The 19,033-nt window shown below is 43.6% G+C and overlaps 1 protein-coding gene across 1 annotated transcript in view; it reads right to left on the bottom strand.

Annotated features, from left to right (window-relative positions):
* The window catches only part of LOC138448026 (cilia- and flagella-associated protein 337-like), a 621,048-nt gene that overhangs the window by 350,013 nt on the left and 252,002 nt on the right, over positions 1–19,033 (bottom strand). Inside the window, exon 11 of the mRNA XM_069604562.1 lies at positions 16,305–16,469. Coding sequence (XP_069460663.1) covers positions 16,305–16,469 — 165 coding nt within the window. The remainder of the gene's footprint in view (positions 1–16,304; positions 16,470–19,033) is intronic.

Genomic DNA, 19,033 nt, shown 5'->3' on the forward strand with positions numbered 1-19,033 from the left:
TGGCCACAGTCCGAGCCGAGACTCCCTGTACAGTGACCTCCCGGCAACTACACGAAGAAAAGAACAAATCTTGGCCTCTCCGAAAAAGAGGCGCTTAAGTGATATAGCGGCAGCAATGCAAAAGGAGTCGCCGAGCAAAAAGCCTGACATGATTGCGATCATGTCCGCTATGACGATCGTGCTGGCCCCATTTTGCAAACTATACGAGGCGATAAAAGAAGAGGTGTAAGACAACACCGCTATTCTATCTAACATGATGACCAAAATGTCCAACGTCGAAAGCTTTATCTCAGCCATAGAAAACCGTGCCACCTCTCCTCATTGCAACTGCGAAAGTAAAATCATTAGACTTGAGAAAAAGATAGAAATTATGGAACAAATAAACAACGAGCTGAGGGCTCAAATAAACAGCCAAAAACCACAACCCCAGGTATCACAGCCGTACCAGAAGGGCACAAGAAACTCCATATCAACGCTGTTTCCGTGGAAAGAGTTACCCATCACAAACAATAACGTAGTCAAAAGGCCTGACGAAATCCAATACCAGACAGTGGATCTAAGTAGCCCCCCCAAAGAGGCAAGCCTGCCCAGAGCCCTAACAAACATCACAAAAGACAGGGCAAAGCCGCAAGAAAGGGAAATCCGTAATACTCAATATAGATCGGCAAATGAGGCGTCCTCTCCCAAATCACCGCAAACGGGCAGATGAATTTATGGCAAACTCTGACCTAATAAACATATCGGTCTACGAGGAAAACAAGCAAACTGAGAAAAGCAGAGACACAGAGCAGATTGCAGGAGTAGACATACACCCACAGGCCCAAAATGGAGACAACAGAAGGGCGGAAAAGGAAAATGGAACTAAAGACGCCACAGCGACACCGCAGCAAAATCGGGTTGTCCGCGACCCAAAGGAGAGACCTCAGACATCTCCAGACAAGGCAAGCATCGAGCCCAAAACACGCAGAGAAAAAAACAGCCCATTGAAACAAAGAGCCCAAAGAGGCGTAAGGGGTGACCAAAAAACAAACAAAGACGAGCTAAGAGTGTTCAAGCTAGAGCAAAGGAAGCCAGAGAGCGGCCACCTTATTTTGAATAGATCCACGGTTATGAAGATTATGAAGAAAACAACAACTCTAAACAAAATCCGACCGGAAGAAGTGGTGTTAGTGGAACCATACCACAGGGAGAAAAGGGCTAAATCCTACGTCCACATCAAAGCAATAGGTATAGAGCGGATTGACCAAGTGGCATATGAGGAACTAAAGTCGTTGGGCTTCACTTTGACAGAGATAACAAAATCAAGGGAGTCAGCTTCCCCGAGTGAGAAAAAGGCAGATACCGTCGCTATATCAACACACTATAAATCAAGGACAGAAGAGCTGTACCGCCAAACTCGAAGGCAAGAGGCAGCCAAGAATGACGGACGCCGATGGGCCTACCACGACCATCGTTGGGATAAGGATTCAAAGAATACCACAAGAAAGAGATACCACGACTCTCCTGCCGAAACCCGGCAGTGCTACAGAAGAGAACAGCGGGACAGGGTGTATAGTCGTGTAGAAGGTAGTCCGCCACGTGGAAGAAAGATGGAGCAACGGAACGAGGTAGACATCGAGCCAAGGAGGAGAGACGAAAAAAGCAGCCCACAAGAGCTCAGAGACGTCGCTAAAGCTGCTAATCAAGAACTAGGCCCCTGGAAATGGTTCAGCCAAAAATGGAACAAAAACAGAAAATAGCAACGACCAGGGCCGTTCAGCGTTGGCGATTCAAAACTATGCAGCGACGAGGAGCGGCCAGAAAAGGAGGCCTTAACATTGTGCTCGTGGAACACAAGAGGGCACGCCCACCTGACGAAGGTCGGCGAGACAAACCTGGGGATTTATGACATGATCTGTCTCCAAGAGACATGGCTGATGGCCAAACCGGCTTTGGACGGCTATACAGTGGAAATCTCAGCAGCAGTAAGAGGCTTACTAGGCAGACCATCGTCTGGCCTCTTGGTGGCGATTAAATCTGGCCAAGGCCTATCGGCTCCAATCAAATGGAAGGAGGCATACGAAGTACTGGTGGTGCTGACTTCATGGCAAAAGATAAGTAACAGAAGTGAAACCAGGCAAATAAGAACGGTAGCAATTGTCAACTGCTACTGGAACCCTCAACGGATGTCCACGAAAATATTCTGTAACAACATGAGAAGCACTATCAACAAACTGTTTGAGATCTTTGACCTGATTGATATTATAATATGCGGCGACTTCAACGCAAAATGCTTTGACCCAAGGCCCCTCGTTTCGGCAAGTGAAAAAGTAACCAGGTTAAAAGAAGCAGCTTTCGAGCGAGGTAAAGCCTGGGTACAAGTCATCAAAGCAAGAAATATCCAAGACGTCGCCAATCTTTTTCCTTCACAGGTAAATCTCCCTACATGGGAACGAAATTCGGCAAACGCAACCCTCGACTACATCTTTATCTCAGACGGTCTCATCGCAGACATCACCAGCTTCACAGTCATAAAAACTGAACACAGTGACCATAACCTTCTCACCTGTGTATGGCAAGGCAGTAGACAACAAAAAGAAACATATGGTACGGCGCTTGACCTAAACCCCCAAAGAACAAGGCTGAAGATAAGCAAAGTGGACGTCGCCAAAATCAAGCAAGGTTGGGTCAAAAATGTACACAAAATGCAGGAGATAAACCGGATGGAACGGCCTAACTATCTACCTTTGCTATTGGCCTACGAGATGAAGGCTAAAAAGTCCTCCAAGCCACCGGGGGCTGAAAGACATGCCTTTAACAAAGCCCTGGTAGACAAAAGAAAAGAGGGTCGCAATCGAAGAAGAATAGCGAAAAAAACAAACACTGCTGCCGATTGGGAGATATTGAAGCAAGTATCTAAAGGATACAAAAACTGGTTAAGACAGCAGAGAGCTTACCAACTACAACTAGACGCTGAGCTGATGATGTCCAAATTACAGACAAAAAAATCCAGCGATTTTTGGGGCCTCATAAAAGATATGTCAAACGTCCCTGGCTCAGCTCAGACAAACGCGGTCGGCGAATCAAGCTGGATTACATACCTGACCGCGGAATTTAAGAGTCCAGACAGTAAAGTGTTTCCGGAGACCAAACGGTCGAATTCATCTTGGGTTGATGTATCTGATTCCAGCGACATAGAAGCATCAATCAACAAACTTAAAACATCAAGAGCCCCAGGTCCCGATGGCCTCACGAATATGGACCTCAAGCGGTACCCAAAAAAATGGTCAGAACTGATCAGTGAAATTTTCAAAGAGTGCGGCAGAAAAAAGATGATCCCCAAAACATGGAACAATGCGGTCATTGTCCCGGTGTACAAAAAGGGAGCCCGCAACGAGCCCGTCAGCTACAGACCCATCGCTCTCTTTGACATTATAGGTAAGATCTTTGCAACGCATCTATTGGCCCACTTCAAATCGTGGGAACAAAACAGCCCGTCGAAAGACTTCCTACAAACAGGCTTCCAAAAAAACGGGAGTACTACGATCAATATCTTAATCCTCAACATTTTGAAAGCCAAGGTAAAGGAAGGGGCGCCCAGGATCTTTCTAGCCTTCGTGGACCTATCGAAGGCCTTCGATAAGATTGATCGTAACAGGTTATGGTCGAAACTCCATCACTGGCACTGCCCGGACGAGGTGCTGGAGCCAATAAAAGCCATCCACGAGAAGACGAAAATCAGGGTCAAATTGAATCACCAAGGGACTCTATCTGAAGAGATTGAAGTTCATAGAGGCGTAAAACAGGGTTGTCCATTGGCCCCTGCCCTATTCATTGCATTTTTGAGAGATTACGGCCAGACAGAAAGTAAAATCAGGTCATTCCCCCCTAAAATAGGGAATACAGAGATCCCGCGATTGCTGTACGCAGACGATGTCATACTAATTGACCAAACTCCAGTCGGTCTCCAGCGCAAAATTACAAACCTGGCAAAGTATATCAGCGAAAACAACCTGGAGATCAACAAGTCCAAAACCAAGATTCTGGTCTTCGAAAAAAATTATAAAAGAACTAAACAACACATATGGTTTCTTGAGCACACCGAAATCGAAACTGTTAAAACCTTTAAATACCTAGGTGTTCTGCTGGACTGTTCTGGAGGAGACTTGGCAACTTCAACTATGGGAGAAAACCAAACGGCTGACCACCCAAGTAAGAGCTGTGGACAGAAAATATGGCAAATTTTCACTCACGCCAGCCATAACCTTCTATAAAACAAAGGTGGTCCCGTCAATAGTATACGGCGCCGAGTCATCTCTGTGCTTACCTCGGCAGCTATGGTCCAAACTAGAGGGTTACGTGTGGAAAACGGTCCTCGGTTTACCCAAATCCACCGCCATGCCAGCAATTAGGCGAGAACTGGGCCTAGTTTCCCTGGCGTCCATGGTGGACCAAAGCGCGATGAGGCTATTTAGAAAAATCATCATGTCTGACACCCTGCAAATATATGAAACCCTGAGGAAAGAAAAAGAGCAAGGTAAATGTACCGCCTTGACCAACTAGGCGAAGAAAAGGGAAAACGATCTAGCCCAAATAGCCTGCTCCGAACAAGACCTGAAGGAAAATCCAGACCGCATCAAGCGCAAAATGGAAGATTGGGATTGGATCACCACAGTGGAAAAGGCGACTAAAAACAAACTTTTATCCAACCTACCGCCCACGTTTAACAAATTAAAGAAGCCACTAAACTACTGTCTAAAATTCCCTGATAAAAAATTGAGAACCTTACTTCTGAAAGCCAGATTGAACCTACTCCCGACACGGGAAATTATGGCCATTCGTGACCCAAAGACCGTCAAGACTTGCCGCCTCTGCAAAGACCAGACTACGATCGAATCTGTTAAACACCTAGTGATCGACTGCCCTACGACCAGGGAAAACAAAATAGCCTACCTTCGCCCTCTGATCGAGAACGCCTGGATCTTGGAGTCCGACGAGTGGTGGGACAGACTAATCAAAGGAGAGAAAACGAGTTGGGCAGTGGCAATGGCCAAGCTAATTGAACTAGCGATGAAAGAAATAAACTCCCAAGGAACTCCAGTGCATCCACAGCAAAAGACAGATTCTCTTTCTTGACCCTCCACCGTAAGTCGCAACGCACGAGAGGTGTCTCCGGAGTAAGCATCCGTTGGAGAATAACCTGCGGTGGCGTTGCGTGAAGCCATTCCCTCCATAATCGAAGAAAGAGGACAAACTTTCACAACTTTTGATAAAACTCAGTTCCTTAAAAACTGAGTCAATATTTCAATTAAAAAAAAAATAAAAAAAAAAAAAGATTGGACACCAAGTATTATTTTATAGAGGAACTTCAAACAGTTGTACAATGCTGCAATCTATCGTGGGCTAATATGAATCAGTTAATGCATGTCGTTTTGTCAGCTAAGGTCCAGCAATGCAGCGTGGAATACAGTAACTGGCCAGCAGCGTTCACATGTCTGGATGCACTGTTAACAGAAACTACAGACCAAATAATAGCAGCAATCCTTAAAGTTTATCCAAGACAAAAAGATTGGGCCAAAATGAATAACTGCAAACAAAATTAAGAAGAGTCTCCTGCAGACTATGTCGCTGGGCTAAAGGATTTTTTGCACACCACTCTGGTATTAACAAGTTTGCATAAACTGCCCAGGAAGCTGTAGGAAATGAATTTGTACAAGGACTGCAATCCAAAATTCATGTACAGCTGAAGGCCATCTGTGTTGGCCAGCAAATTACACTGCTAGTAGAATTGGTTACAGTAGCAAACCACTGTGTTACTTTCAAGGAACAAAAGAAAGAGAATGCAGAAGTAAAACTCATGGCATTACAGATGCAAAGTTTTCAACCTAGAGGGAATGTCATGTGGCTGGAGGCGGGGAAAGGGCAGGAAGTGGTATGGTGAATAATTTTCAGGTTACAGTTCCAAACAGCAATGCAGCATGTCATTATTGTAAGCAGGAGGGCCATTGGAAAAATAAATGTCCCAACAGACCATTTCCACCGCCACCCCATTCCTGAACCCTGATGCCCAGGTTTTCCTCTCCAAATACTGTAGCGACAGCACCTGCAGAGAGTCTACATAAGGACAGCCTGAGGGAATGTAACCTCAGCATAAATCTTGGAATACCTATAAATCAGGAGGGGCCTTATGTTCAAAATAATGTGTTATTGAGGGGAGAAATGTGCCTTGTCTTGTGGACAACAGAGTAAGCACATTGTCTCTCTGATCAAATGCCCATCTTTCCTCTTCCTATACTAATGCTCTTTGTACTTCTAACCAGACCATCCCACACCCTGTCACAAATCCTATCTATATCTCCCTAAATCCAGAAGAGGACAAACATAGGTTTTTTGCTGAGGACATTCTTTCTTAATACTAACAAGGTGGGGGTGCATACCCAATATATAGCTGTCAAGATTGTAGTTGATCTCTTTAAGATCCTCCTGAAAACACCTCACTATAGATTGCACCCAAAGTGGTAAAAGGTACAGCTACTGTTATCCATTCCCTATGACTACAAGGAATTATAATTCCAACTATCAACCCTTGTTGCTACCTGTGAAAAAACCTGGTAAGAACACTTATCACTTGGTACAGTTTCTCTGTTCTGGGAATTTTGTAGTGTTGTCTTTCTTTCAAGTCGTGCCAAACCCTCAGCTACCTGTTTTTCTACCCCATTCTCCCAGAGTGTCAGTATTTGTTCGACCTTCACAAACGAAGGTTTGCAATCTGATATGATATGATATGGCATTTATAACGCGCCTATACACACGTGTTTCAAGGCGCGACAAGGCAAGGGAGGGGAACAGAGGGAAGACAGAGATAACGATCTTACAGTAAACAAATAAAAGCAAATAAAAACAATAAAAAGAAAAATGAATAAGAAGTGCAGCCAGCTGGTGGCAGGTGCAAAGGTAAGTGCAGACATCAGGTGTCGAGTGCTGGTAGGGGGCTATAGGGATACACAAACAGCCCCAGAGTGCAAGGGTTGCCAGGGGGCAGTGCAGGTGTGCAACTGGCAGGGAGGGGACCTGGGCCCGAGAACAAAGGGTAGCACTTAGACGAGGCTACCTTAGGGGTACACTAAGTCTCCCAAAGTAGGATTTAGATGACAGTGTCTTCCCTGAATTGGTACACCATGTGAGGGAACGTTTCTTAGCCTCACCTTCATATGCTGCCTGTAAAACGTAAGTTTTAGTGCTTCTAACAGCCTTAGCAATGAAGGGTTACAAAGTCTCAAAGAACATCTTTAATTGTATTAAGCAAAGACATACTGTTTGGGCCATGGTATTTCTGTTTGAACATATCATTTAACATATTTCTGCAATCATGGAAATGCCCAGACCCTCTACTGTCACACAAATGCACTTTTTCCTAGAAATGGCTAGGTACTGTCTACATGTGATATTATGTTATGCTGCTCTTGTTAAGCCAAATGTTTCAAATATTGACACACTCTTGAACAGTTGGGATGGTCTTCAGAAGCATAACAAGCATGTACAGCTACTAAACCACCAGCACTAGGTCTGCCTGACTATAAAAAGCTATTCTCTCTCTTTTGTCAGTTACAACATTGATAGTAGGTGTACTGACACGGACATGGGGATAAACACTGACCGCTAGCCTGTTGCCACAGGATTTCCACCTTGCCTTAGGTCCATGGCCATTGGCACTCAAGCAGAACAAGTATCAGAATGTCTAGTTCTATGTTCCCATTAAATGTGCTACTGCATGCTGTTACTGCCTTTTTGCTTAAGACAAATACACAGTACAATTCCACTTATTGTCTCCAGAATAATATTAAGTAATATTACTAAATTAATCTCACATTGCTCTGACTCGTTATCCTATTCCAAACCATGCCTCTTTGTTGCGTTGTCCAATAGATGGTTAACCACATGATCATATTGCCGACACAGTTACACTCACCTACTCCAGGGTTTATCTCCATGATGTACCTTTCCAAAAATCTGACTTCATATGCTTTGTACCTTTACAATTGTGTATGCCAACAGAATACAAATGGAAAACGAGTTACTGGTTATGTTCGCATATGCTGTGAGTTCCCCTCTAACTGTAATAGAAGGTGCACCACTCTCCAATGTTTTCTCTGAACATGTAGCTGAACTTGCAGCCCTCACTTTGGCGTGCACATTAACAAACCATTCATCTGTCACTGTGCATGTTGATTCTCACTATGCCTTTGGGGTTGTTCATGATTACAGACAGCTCTGGAAACAAAGCGCATTCCTGATATCAGCAGGGTGCCCAGTGAACACTGCATTACATATCTATACTGTTCTTGATGCTATTAAAAATGCAATTGTCAAGTGTGCCATACATCAGGATACCTATAATGAGGTTACATGAGGTAATGCCTTGGCTGACTAAGCAGCCAAGGAACTGTCTCTTTCCACCTTTCAAGCTGTAGAAAATATATTTACAAACTGATAACACCAGAGAAACCTGCTTACAAGACCTTGCAAGAATACAAAAGGAGGCACCCAAGAACCAGACGAAATCATAGAACGTGGAATGGCATCAGTTGCATTCAGATCAATTTTGGGTTCTGCTGCCTTGTCTTGCCAGTTTTCAACTTGGAATGGAGTACATGAGCAAACAGGGGTGATTACCACAATGAATAGAGACTGTTATACTCCAGACTGTCCATCTGTGTCATTTGTTAACAATGCAATTTACAGATTGAATGGGCATAGAGTATGCAGAGGTGCAGTTCTTCTTAGATCAACAACTGTCGACAAACTGTGTTGACATTGAGCACCAAGCCTGGCTGTAATTTATGATAGAATACCTTCTGATACCTTCTGATCAATGCCCTTGATGGACCCTGTGGAGCTGCTTGGGGTAAAGATGTGAGCATGTTCAGTGCTCATTTCAAGCTTATGGCCAAGTACAGGTGGAGGATGCCTTGGCCCACCAGATACTAGATGGACCCTGGGCATATTAACTTTGGGACAGGGTTATTCATTAAGATGTATGGAAGATAAAAAATAGAACAGTCACTTTGTGGTAAGCGCCTAAGGATAACACCCAACGTCTGGATAGGTTTCGGAAATACTTAGCAACGTTGGCCATCAGAACCAACTCAACTGCTGTGTGTAAACAAATGGACCGCCAGTCAGATAGTAAAAGTAGGGAATAAAGTGCTTTGGGAAAGTATAGGTATAGGTCAGGGATTTTCTATCGATGGTAACAAATTATTTGTGTAAATTAGACCCTCACACATGATATCCACATTAAACACTCGATATTGAGAATATGACATTTTTGGTCAGCAGATACAGTTACACAGAGTATAATCTATGAAACCTCATTCAATTGGACTTCCTTATTTATTTTATTTTATTTTATCATTTGTAGAGTGCACTACAGACCAAAGGCAACGAGGCGCTATAAGGAAGTTTTAAGAAGGCTTGCTTGAGGGTTACATTAAGCGGCCCCAAAATGTCTGTTTAAATACATTCACTTAAGCACATTTGCATGGTTACAGATGATAAAACATTGATTGTTACAGTTGGTTACTAGTATTCTTGTCTAGGTGTATGGACTCCTATACATGGTGAATACAGTAATAGTGCATACTTAGGATGAACAGGCTCTTCAGATGAAGAGCTTGGTTTTTATGGCTTTGCGGAAGGCCGTGTGTGAGTCGATTGACCTTATCTGAGCCGGGAGGTTGTTCCATAGGGTAGCCGCCATAGTGGGGAAGCTGGTGCCTCCCGCGCGCACTCTCCGTGTGTGTGGAACAGTGATGCGGTTGGCATATGCTGCCCTAGAGGGTCTGGCGATAGCTTGTCTAGTTATCCTCTGTGTCAGATAGGGAGGGGCTTGCTCGTGTAGACACGTGTGTGTAAGGGCCAGAGTTTTGAAGATAACCCTTTCCTTGATGGGGAGCCAGTGTACCTCCCTCCTGATCTCCGATATGTATTCCTTGCGCGCGGTGCCTGTGGCAGCCCTTAAGGCATTATTTTGGGCAATCTGGAGTTTGGCAAGGTTTGGGAAGTTCCAATCAGCAGGGCATTGCAATAGTCGAGTCTAGAGCCAATGATGGCTCTGGCTATTGAGATGCAGTTGTTCCGTGATAGGAAGGGCCTGATGGCATTGATGTGTTTGGAGTGGTATGCTGCGGATGATGCAATGGCATTTACCTGTCTGTCCATCCTGAGGCTGGGCTCGAGGTACACACCCAGTGTTTTGATTGTTTGAGAGACTCTGATGTGAATATTGTCCACAGAGAAGGATTGGTATTTAGTATCCATTTTGCCCAAAGTGGATGGGGAGCCGAGAAGCAGGAGTTCAGTCTTGTCGCTGTTTAGACAGAGCCAGTTCTCAGCCATCCAAGATTGAATGGTGGCGTAGATGCTGTTAAGTGTGTCCTTGGTGTAGTCACCCGACAGGGGGATGAGAAGCTGTGTGTCATCTGCATAGTTAGTATATGAGATGCCCATGGAGTCAAGTATCCTGAAGAGAGGTCTCGTAAAGAGGTTGTAAAGTGTGGGGGCTATGCAGGAGCCCTGTGGGACTCTGCATTTGATGGGGCTTGGTGTTGCGTTGGCGGAGTCTGAGAAGACCTTCATTACCCTCTCCTGAAGGAACGAGGAGATCCATTCACACGCTTTGGTTGAGAAGTGTGCTGAGGTTGTGAGATGGTGGCATTGCGTTTTATGCTCGACCAAGTCGAAGGCCGCAGAGAGGTCCAGAAGCAGGAGGAGAGCTGGTTTTCCCACATCTCTTAGGTCATCTATTCAATTTTTTAGGTCAAGTAGCGCCGTCTCTGTGCCGTGTCGAGGGCGGAAGCCAGACTGGCGAAGCCCAAGGAGGTGGTTGTCTTCAATACATTTTTGAACCTGCAGGTAGGCTGCTATTGTCCAGAATCTTTAACAGAAAGGGGACGGTTGTGATGGGGCGGTAGTTCCCTGGGATAGATGAGTCGAGAGAGGGGTTTTTTAGGAGAGGTTTAACCCAGGCTTCTTTTAGGGATGTTGGTACATGAGACGTTTGAAATGATGCGTTGATGAAGGCTGTAATAATGGGAGCCAAAGCAGGCGCACAGTCTCTGATAATGTGGGAGGGGCAGGTATCTCCCTTGCAATTGGATGGCTTAATGGATTTCATGAGTGCAATGACCGCCGATTAAGTCATGTTAGAGAATGCAAATTTCGGTATATGACTGGGAGCGTTTGACGGTAGGGCTGGAGGAGCTGATGTGCGCTCAAGAAGAGCGGAAAGGACTTTTTGGTGGGCTAGAATTTTAGAGTGTAGGGTGTCTAGTTTGTGTAGCATGGCTGCTTGAATTTGGTTACACCAAGTCTCATCCTTGGTAATGATGGACGGTGGAATGGAAGCTGATTCAAGTTCCCTCAAAATGGCGAAATGTCCTTAGCGTCAGAATTGGCGTTGCTGATCCTAGTGTTGTAGGAGTTTGCCTTAGCCTGTGTGGTGGCTATTTTGTAGTCTTTGGATATAGATTTGAAGGCAATTTTGTTAGACTCAGAGGTGTCTTTTTTCCATGTGGCCAATAGCGCTCTTTTCTAAGTGCGGAGATCAGCAAGTTCTTGTGTGAACCATGCGTTGGAATGTTTTGTTTTTTTTGCTTTTTTGGCGGTGAGGGGTGCGATGGCATCTACCACTGTGGTTATTGCTTGGCTAAAGGTGTTAGCTAGGAGGGTAGGATCATTGGTGAAAGGGGGTAGAAGTGCTGGGATGAGCAGATGCGGGAGGAGCGAGTCCTTTGTCAGTTTTTTAGAGCTCCTTGAGAGCCCTGTAGGAAGAAGGATGGAGGGTCTTGCAGGTCCTGGTGAGGTGTCGATGTGAAAGTTGATGCAGAAATGGTCAGACCAGGGGATGGGAGATATGGAGTGGCATAGAATGGGGCAGTTATGTTGTGTCACCCAATGTAAGGTGCGTCCTTTGATATGTGTAGGTTTGGTGATAGCTTGGTCAAAACCTAGGTTAGCTAGCGCCTTTTGTAGGGATTGGGCGTTGAGGTCTTTGGTATTATTGAGCCCCAAGTTCATGTCGCCCAACAGTATTACCTTAGAGGTTTTTTTCAGGTTGTCTGAGATCGAATGGATGAGGGCATCTTGGAAGTCGTTTGAGGGAACTGGTGGGCGATAGAGTAGATGGAATGCAATGGTAGTATTGTGGGAGATTTTGAGTTTGATAGGAAGGTAGTCTGAGTTGAGGCCTATTTCTGCCTGAGTTCTTCTAATGTCTAGGGAGTCTTTCGCCCCTCTGACCTGTCCTATCTCGTCTGTAAAGGGTATAATTGTCAGGGATGGCCAGTGAGAGGGCAGGTCCAGAGGTGTCTTGTAGCCATGTCTCGCAGATAAAGAGCAGGTCAAGCTTGTCCCTAGTGATGAGGTCATGTACATCGAGCGTTGCCATATAAATTCCAAAATGTAATTGAACTCTAGCCACAAATACAAAACATTTCTGATCTAAAAAAACAGGTACATTAAGTACAAGCTACAGATGATGCAGAAAAACACATCTTTCAGACACAACTGAGTAGAAATGCCACCAAGTGTTTCCCAAGTGATATGTTGGCCCTCATTGCAAGTTTGCCGGTCTGGAAACAACGGTGCCGGTAAGCTTACCGGCACAGTTATTTCCGGACCGGCAAATTACGAGTCTGCGGGCGGGTACCATACCATCCACCAGGGTCTGACCTGGCGGGCAAAAGGGCACCCGCCCGCAGACTTTCATGGAAGAACCGGCACCGTTATTAATGGTGCTGGTGCTTCCGTGATCCCCATTCCCACTGAGTCCTATGGGACTCAAATGGAAATGGGGATTAACATTTACCGGTGCCTTACTTCCCGAATCGCCGGGGTCGTAATCCCCCGGTGATTCCGGCAAGTCAAGCGCCAGTAAATCATTACGGGTCCAATGGCTAGCTGCCAGTTTTACTGGCACGGTTTCCGCCGGACCCGTAATGAGGGCCATTGTGTTTTGCAGAAAAGGGAATTACGCAGCCCCAACATTTCCCAAGGCCCCTGCTATTAATATTGATAAGGACTCTCATAACATATTTGTATTCCTGTAAACATTGCAAAAGGATATAATGCTGTCTGTATTCATACCAAACAGCCTGAGGGGTGTTGGGAAGGGAGGTGAGCCCCAATGAAAGAACTATAATACACCAGAGGAGTGGGGGCTCACTAAGAGTCTCCACACGATCATAATATTGTATGCGATTTAGACCTAGTGCGGGTATGTAAGCAAACGCCATTTTGTAGATGTTAGTAGCCATAGTTAAAGCACAGGGCCTGCACAGCCATGCAGTATTTAGTATGTTAGGCACATGCCCCGAGCATGAATTGGGAAATCTGAATAGGCCCAAGCGCTGATGAGAGGGGCCCGCGCTGCAAACTTCCACAGAAACCCTTCTTTGTTTTAAGGTTGCTGCCAATATGTTTCTTTTGAAAACAATGTGCCCTGCAAGGCCACAAGACAGAGCTGGGCGCCTTGGTGAATGTGTTATAACAAACAGGCTGGAGCAGGCCTCTGGCCCCCACCCAGCTAACTATGAGTTATATTCCCTACAACTGCCCTAGTCCCGAGGCCGCTGAATTCCAAGACACCAGATGACTCCAGACCACCAACAATAAACCAATCAACCATAAAAGATCTAAGAGTATGGTTATTTTACATTTTTGGTTTACCATCACGTGATTTGTTGTGCATGGATACATTATAGTTCAAACGTGAGGGTGGAAGCCCTGGGTTATGATGAGGCGATCAGGAATTAGTGAAGGATGTGTTGACCTCTCGACCCCAACTGTGTCAGTCCCTGAGCCTGCCAGGTGCACTGTATAGCAGTAATAGTCACAAATGTAGCTAATTGCGTCTTCAGCCTTGGCTCTTTGGAGACGATGAGCCCAGCAGAACCCATGTGATGGAAGACTGGCAGACTAGGCTGGGAGCAATGGCCTGGCTTCCCTTATGCAGCAGGCCGATCATGTATAGGGTCGCACCAACCAGCCACACTTCTTTTACTGTATACGATTCTGTCACCAATGACGCTGTGTCTCCTTATAAGATTCTGCTTGTACATTGTTTGGCAGAGTTCTTTGCTGGTGTTTTTCTGTTTTGTGGAAATAAACACTTGTTACCTTTGCAAGCGCGCCCTGGGCCTTTTTCCCTAGCGGGTTGGATTTTAGCTGGTGTGAGCGTAAAGGCGTGCCTTCAGGTGGGTGAGATAAAAATACTCCAACTGAGAAAGGGACTATCCCCATTTTGCAAGATGTAGTAAACCGTTTAATGTGGGTCGAAATTCTTTAAATTTCAGGTTGAAAACTATGTATAGGAAGGGTCAGTCAAATTTAGGTTGGCATTTTGACCTGGATGGGGCTAGATGAAAACATTTGTAAACATTCATAAATAAATATATACTTTGTGTAATTCTTCGGTTGCGCTTTAAGCATAAGCGGGTATCATCGTGTTGGCAGGCAATTGCATGAAGCTTATGAGATACCACAAATGTTATGGACAGACATTAGCTAGTGTAATGTAATTTTGGTTGGCACATAAAACCGAGCAAGGGGAAAAGGTTGGCACTGGGAAGCAGTGAAACCCATGACGCAGTGAGTTTAGAAGTGGCAGAGCCATAAGGTGCTCTGTAATAAAGTATGGTGGGCTGTAGCATGTGACCGGATGCGAGACAGGGATGTCGGTTCCTGAGACGAGGATCCCCAGGCAAGAAGCAAGACATCATGCGACTGTGCCAAGTGGAGAAGTGCAAAGAGTATGCAGTTCTACTCTGATAGGTGGTCTGTAGGCTAGGCCGTAGCCATGAGGTTCTCAAATGCTCCTTATAAGTCCACTGGGAGGGTTTAAAATTGATCTATTTTTCAGGCTCACCGGTTAAGTTGGTTAGACGGAGCTACTCGGTGTGTGCAGTTCTTTGCATTGCATTGCAATGCAGAATAAACAGACTCTGTAGCCTGTTGCTGCCTGAAATTCATTCTGGAGTTCTTGTGTTTCCACAATGCGGAATTAAAGGATACAAACACCACAGGACGGAAGTGAAAACGATATGCAGCAATATAAAAAAAAAGAAAGTACAGAATAAGCGAATTAAAACACCCCAACACGTTCCACACTCGGAGTAATCATTTCAAATAATACTCACTGAAGAATGCTTTCAGAAAAATACACTTGATATGACACTCACGGCATACAATTCAACACAATAGATGAATACCATGACCAACAAAAATACACTCAAAGAACATATTCAAAACAGCACTCGGAATAATCCACTTGGAATAACGTGTAGAATACATGTTGGCACAATAGCCCTACACAACAGGTGCTGCATAGACACTCACACCATGACCAACAATGAAACACTGAAAATAATACACGCAGAATAATGCACTCAAAATAGCATGTGCAGAATACACTAGAACACAATAGTCAGACACTAAATGGATCATCTACAAGTCCACACCATGACCAGCCACAATAAACCTAAATAATATATTCACAATAATGAACTCAAAACAATACGGTCAACACAAGACTCTCCACACCATACAGTCAACACCATACAGTCAACACAATACACTTGGAACAATTCACTAGAGATAAAACATTAAGGATAAGACATGCAGAACAGTAAGCACCGAATACAATTCAGCACAACAGGCACAGGCTACAAGCCCACACCATGACCAACAACAATATGTTTGGAAGAATATACTCAAAATAACATGCACATAATCAAATTGAGTGTAGTAGCCCAAGACTCAGAGAGGAAATCATTGGCGAAAAACGTGTTCAAAAGAGTTCATGGTAGTACCTGTAAAATGGAAGAGTCTGACAATGTTGAGAATGTCAATGCAAAGTACAAACACTGTCCAAATGAAATAAAGGATTTCCCTATAATGAACACAATCCATTACGCTACAAACTAAAGCTCAACGCACACTAAACAACTTCGCAGATCACATACATTCCAAAGTTAAAGTGAATGTTGTGTAGTAATGCTGCTGTACAAATTAAGGTTTAATTTGCAGTGTGATGGAAATATTTCATTGGCACAGTGTCTGTATCTTCATGTTGGCATTCCAAACCTTTGTTGACTTTACAATATGTTATCTTTGGATTGTGGGTCTGAGCCATAACCTTGGTCGTCCCAGCTTGTTCTCATTGCTAGTGGCCTTAACTCTTTTCAAAGCTTGTTTTTCCCGACTGATAATGTGTATGCTTAGAGTGTAAAGGGGGGGAGAGATATATAAACATCAGTAGAGCTCACCTTTGTGGTTCCGTTCCTCGCTCCTGTAATCAGCTTCCGCTGAGAGATGTCGAAAGCCATGCATGTTATTTCTTCATTCCCATGAGCATTGTCGAGCAACAAGTATTTTGCGCCTGTCTCTACATCCCACACTGCGATGGTGGAATCGTCAGATCCTGTCACCACCTATTGACAAAATGTAGAATGGACATTACTAGGTGTGTCAAACTAAAGCAATGTCCTTATGGGGAAACTAACTCCTACAAAAGGATGTGTTTTTGGAATATAGTCTGTAGTCTATACTCTATAGAAATAGTCTCGGGAGGATAGCTCAGGGGCAACGTGCTCGCCTTGGAAGCAAGGCAACATGGAACAACACAGGTTCAAATCCCTGAGTCCGCGTTTATAAACATGTGGGTATTAACCGTGTTATAAATAACCAATCATATCAATATGCATTGGAGAATGAGCCAGTTGAATGACAAAACACCTGAATTGTTACGGTGTGAGCACCTCGACAATCCTTATCCATTAAGAAATACAGTTGTTAAGTTCCTGACAGTTTCATGTGTTGAATAAGGATTGAATGTATAGCAGTGTTGAGTGGGCACCACATTTTTGTCAATCAGCTTACAATTGTATTCTAAAATGGTATGCACCAGAAAACCCCTATGCACTTGGGGTTGTAAATTTGCAAAATGTAATTCTGGCAAAAAAATCTGTCAGATACTGGGGGAACCTCCAAAAGACACTGCTTTAGCTTTTGCATCAACGATTTATTATCTTTCAAGTATAATTATTGTAACAAATAATCATTATAACAACATTGTATATAAAAGAAAACAGGCTTTCATTTTGTATCGATCTGATGCATTTCAGATATAGATCCTTTTTCAATGATCTGCAATAATCAGAAAATACAAAAGCATAAATTCTTATTCAGGATTTTTGAACAAGAAAGGTGCATAAAATCCAACATATATTCTCAATTTAGTAGTAAAACAAGCACCTTATGTTCTGTCCTCCACTACCAACGTTTTAGAAGGGGGGCTTTGATGTGATCACTCCATCACTCACTGTTTTGAAACCAATACACACTCTTAATTTCTAAATAAAACAATGTTGTATTCTAGTTAACCACTTTAAGTTGTTTTGACAATCTTGTTAGTATTCTATATTTCCTACTCAAGAAGAAGTCCTCCTGCTAAATTATTGAATAGGTCAAACTTTCATGTGGTCTTCACCGGCACCATACTGTTCCACTAACTCACCTCTGTGGTGCTTGACATCATATTCTACTATTGGTGGAATCGGAGTGCACTGTGACATCATCATGTAATGATATCACAAAAAGGACCTGTGTGACATCATCATATGATGATATCATCACGCCTCCACATGGAAACGCGCAGTGCGTGTGGAGTGTTCCTTATGTAATGCCAATGGATACTATTCTCAGAGCTATGATAGTTCAAGGCAATGCTATGTGATCTTGCTTTTTATGAGTTGATGTATTAACAGAAATCACTATGTTTAATGTAAGCATTAGTATATAGACATACACATTTTTTGCATTGGTCGTGGTACCACTTCCCTGTAATGAAAAGTATTCATGTGTCCATGTCCAATATAATCTGTTAAATATTATCAAAGCTTGTATGATCATCCTTATCACATAATCTGTGAACGATTCCTACAGAGCTCACCTTATGTACCTTGTGTAAGTTATGGAACTTCAAAAATGTTTATGCTCACTATCCTTCACATATCCCATGTTGACATGTATGTTCTGTACGTTGGGCCTATAGAATTCAAATTGTTACACATTCTGAGCATGCATATTTTATGAAGTCAATTTCACTAACTCATGCATTAATGTATTTAGATATGTGTTTGCAGTATCTGTGATATTCCCTTACTGTATTAACAACATCATTGTGTGGTCAGGTCTAATATAATCTGTACAATACTATCAAAGCTTGTTTGTTTGTTTGTTTGTTTATTTATTTATAGCGCGCGCCAGACCCGAGGGTATCATACTTATTGACATATTCAATATAGGATTCCTACGTCATTCCCTTGATGAACCTTATATAAACACCACAGTAAGTTCATCATTTCAATGCTTACAATCCATCACATACTCCATGCTAACGTGTATGTTCTGAGCAATTAGCCGAGAAAACTGCTCAAATTACATTCCTCATTCATTCCTTCTAAAATTAGTGAATTAAGAGTCTCCAACCAAAAACATTCTCTTTGGGTTCAGGAGTTCCGCCATGTCTGTTCCCTGTGAGAAAGGATTACGCCTTTCCTGCCAAGTCTTCAGGAAACATATTTTCTGGAATAATTGCTCACACCCAGTTACAAAGTTGTTATAACTCATAGCACTGCAATTTCACATATCTAAATGTATGCTCATTTAAGTGAGGTCAGAGAGCACTGCTTCATGGATGATAGGCTTGTGACTGACTCTTTCCCAGACAGATAAATATCTAGCATGAGCGATTCTTACTGTATATTTTAGTACCAAACTGAATGATACTACAGGGTTGGAAATGGGGGGAGCTCGGAGCTATTTAGGTCCTGCTTGTAACCTAGAAGAGCCTGGTTAGCTTGACACCAACAGCTATCAGGAGCTACGTTTTGGCTCTTCAAGCCCACTGATAATGAACAAACACACCGATGAGAATGTAACACTGTGCTTTTGGGATGATCTATAAACATTAGGAAACATCTATATGACATTT

This window comes from Ambystoma mexicanum, chromosome 3q (assembly GCF_040938575.1).
Source record: "Ambystoma mexicanum isolate Mex_15411 chromosome 3q, UKY_AmexF1_1, whole genome shotgun sequence".
Classification (NCBI taxonomy): domain Eukaryota; kingdom Metazoa; phylum Chordata; class Amphibia; order Caudata; family Ambystomatidae; genus Ambystoma; species Ambystoma mexicanum.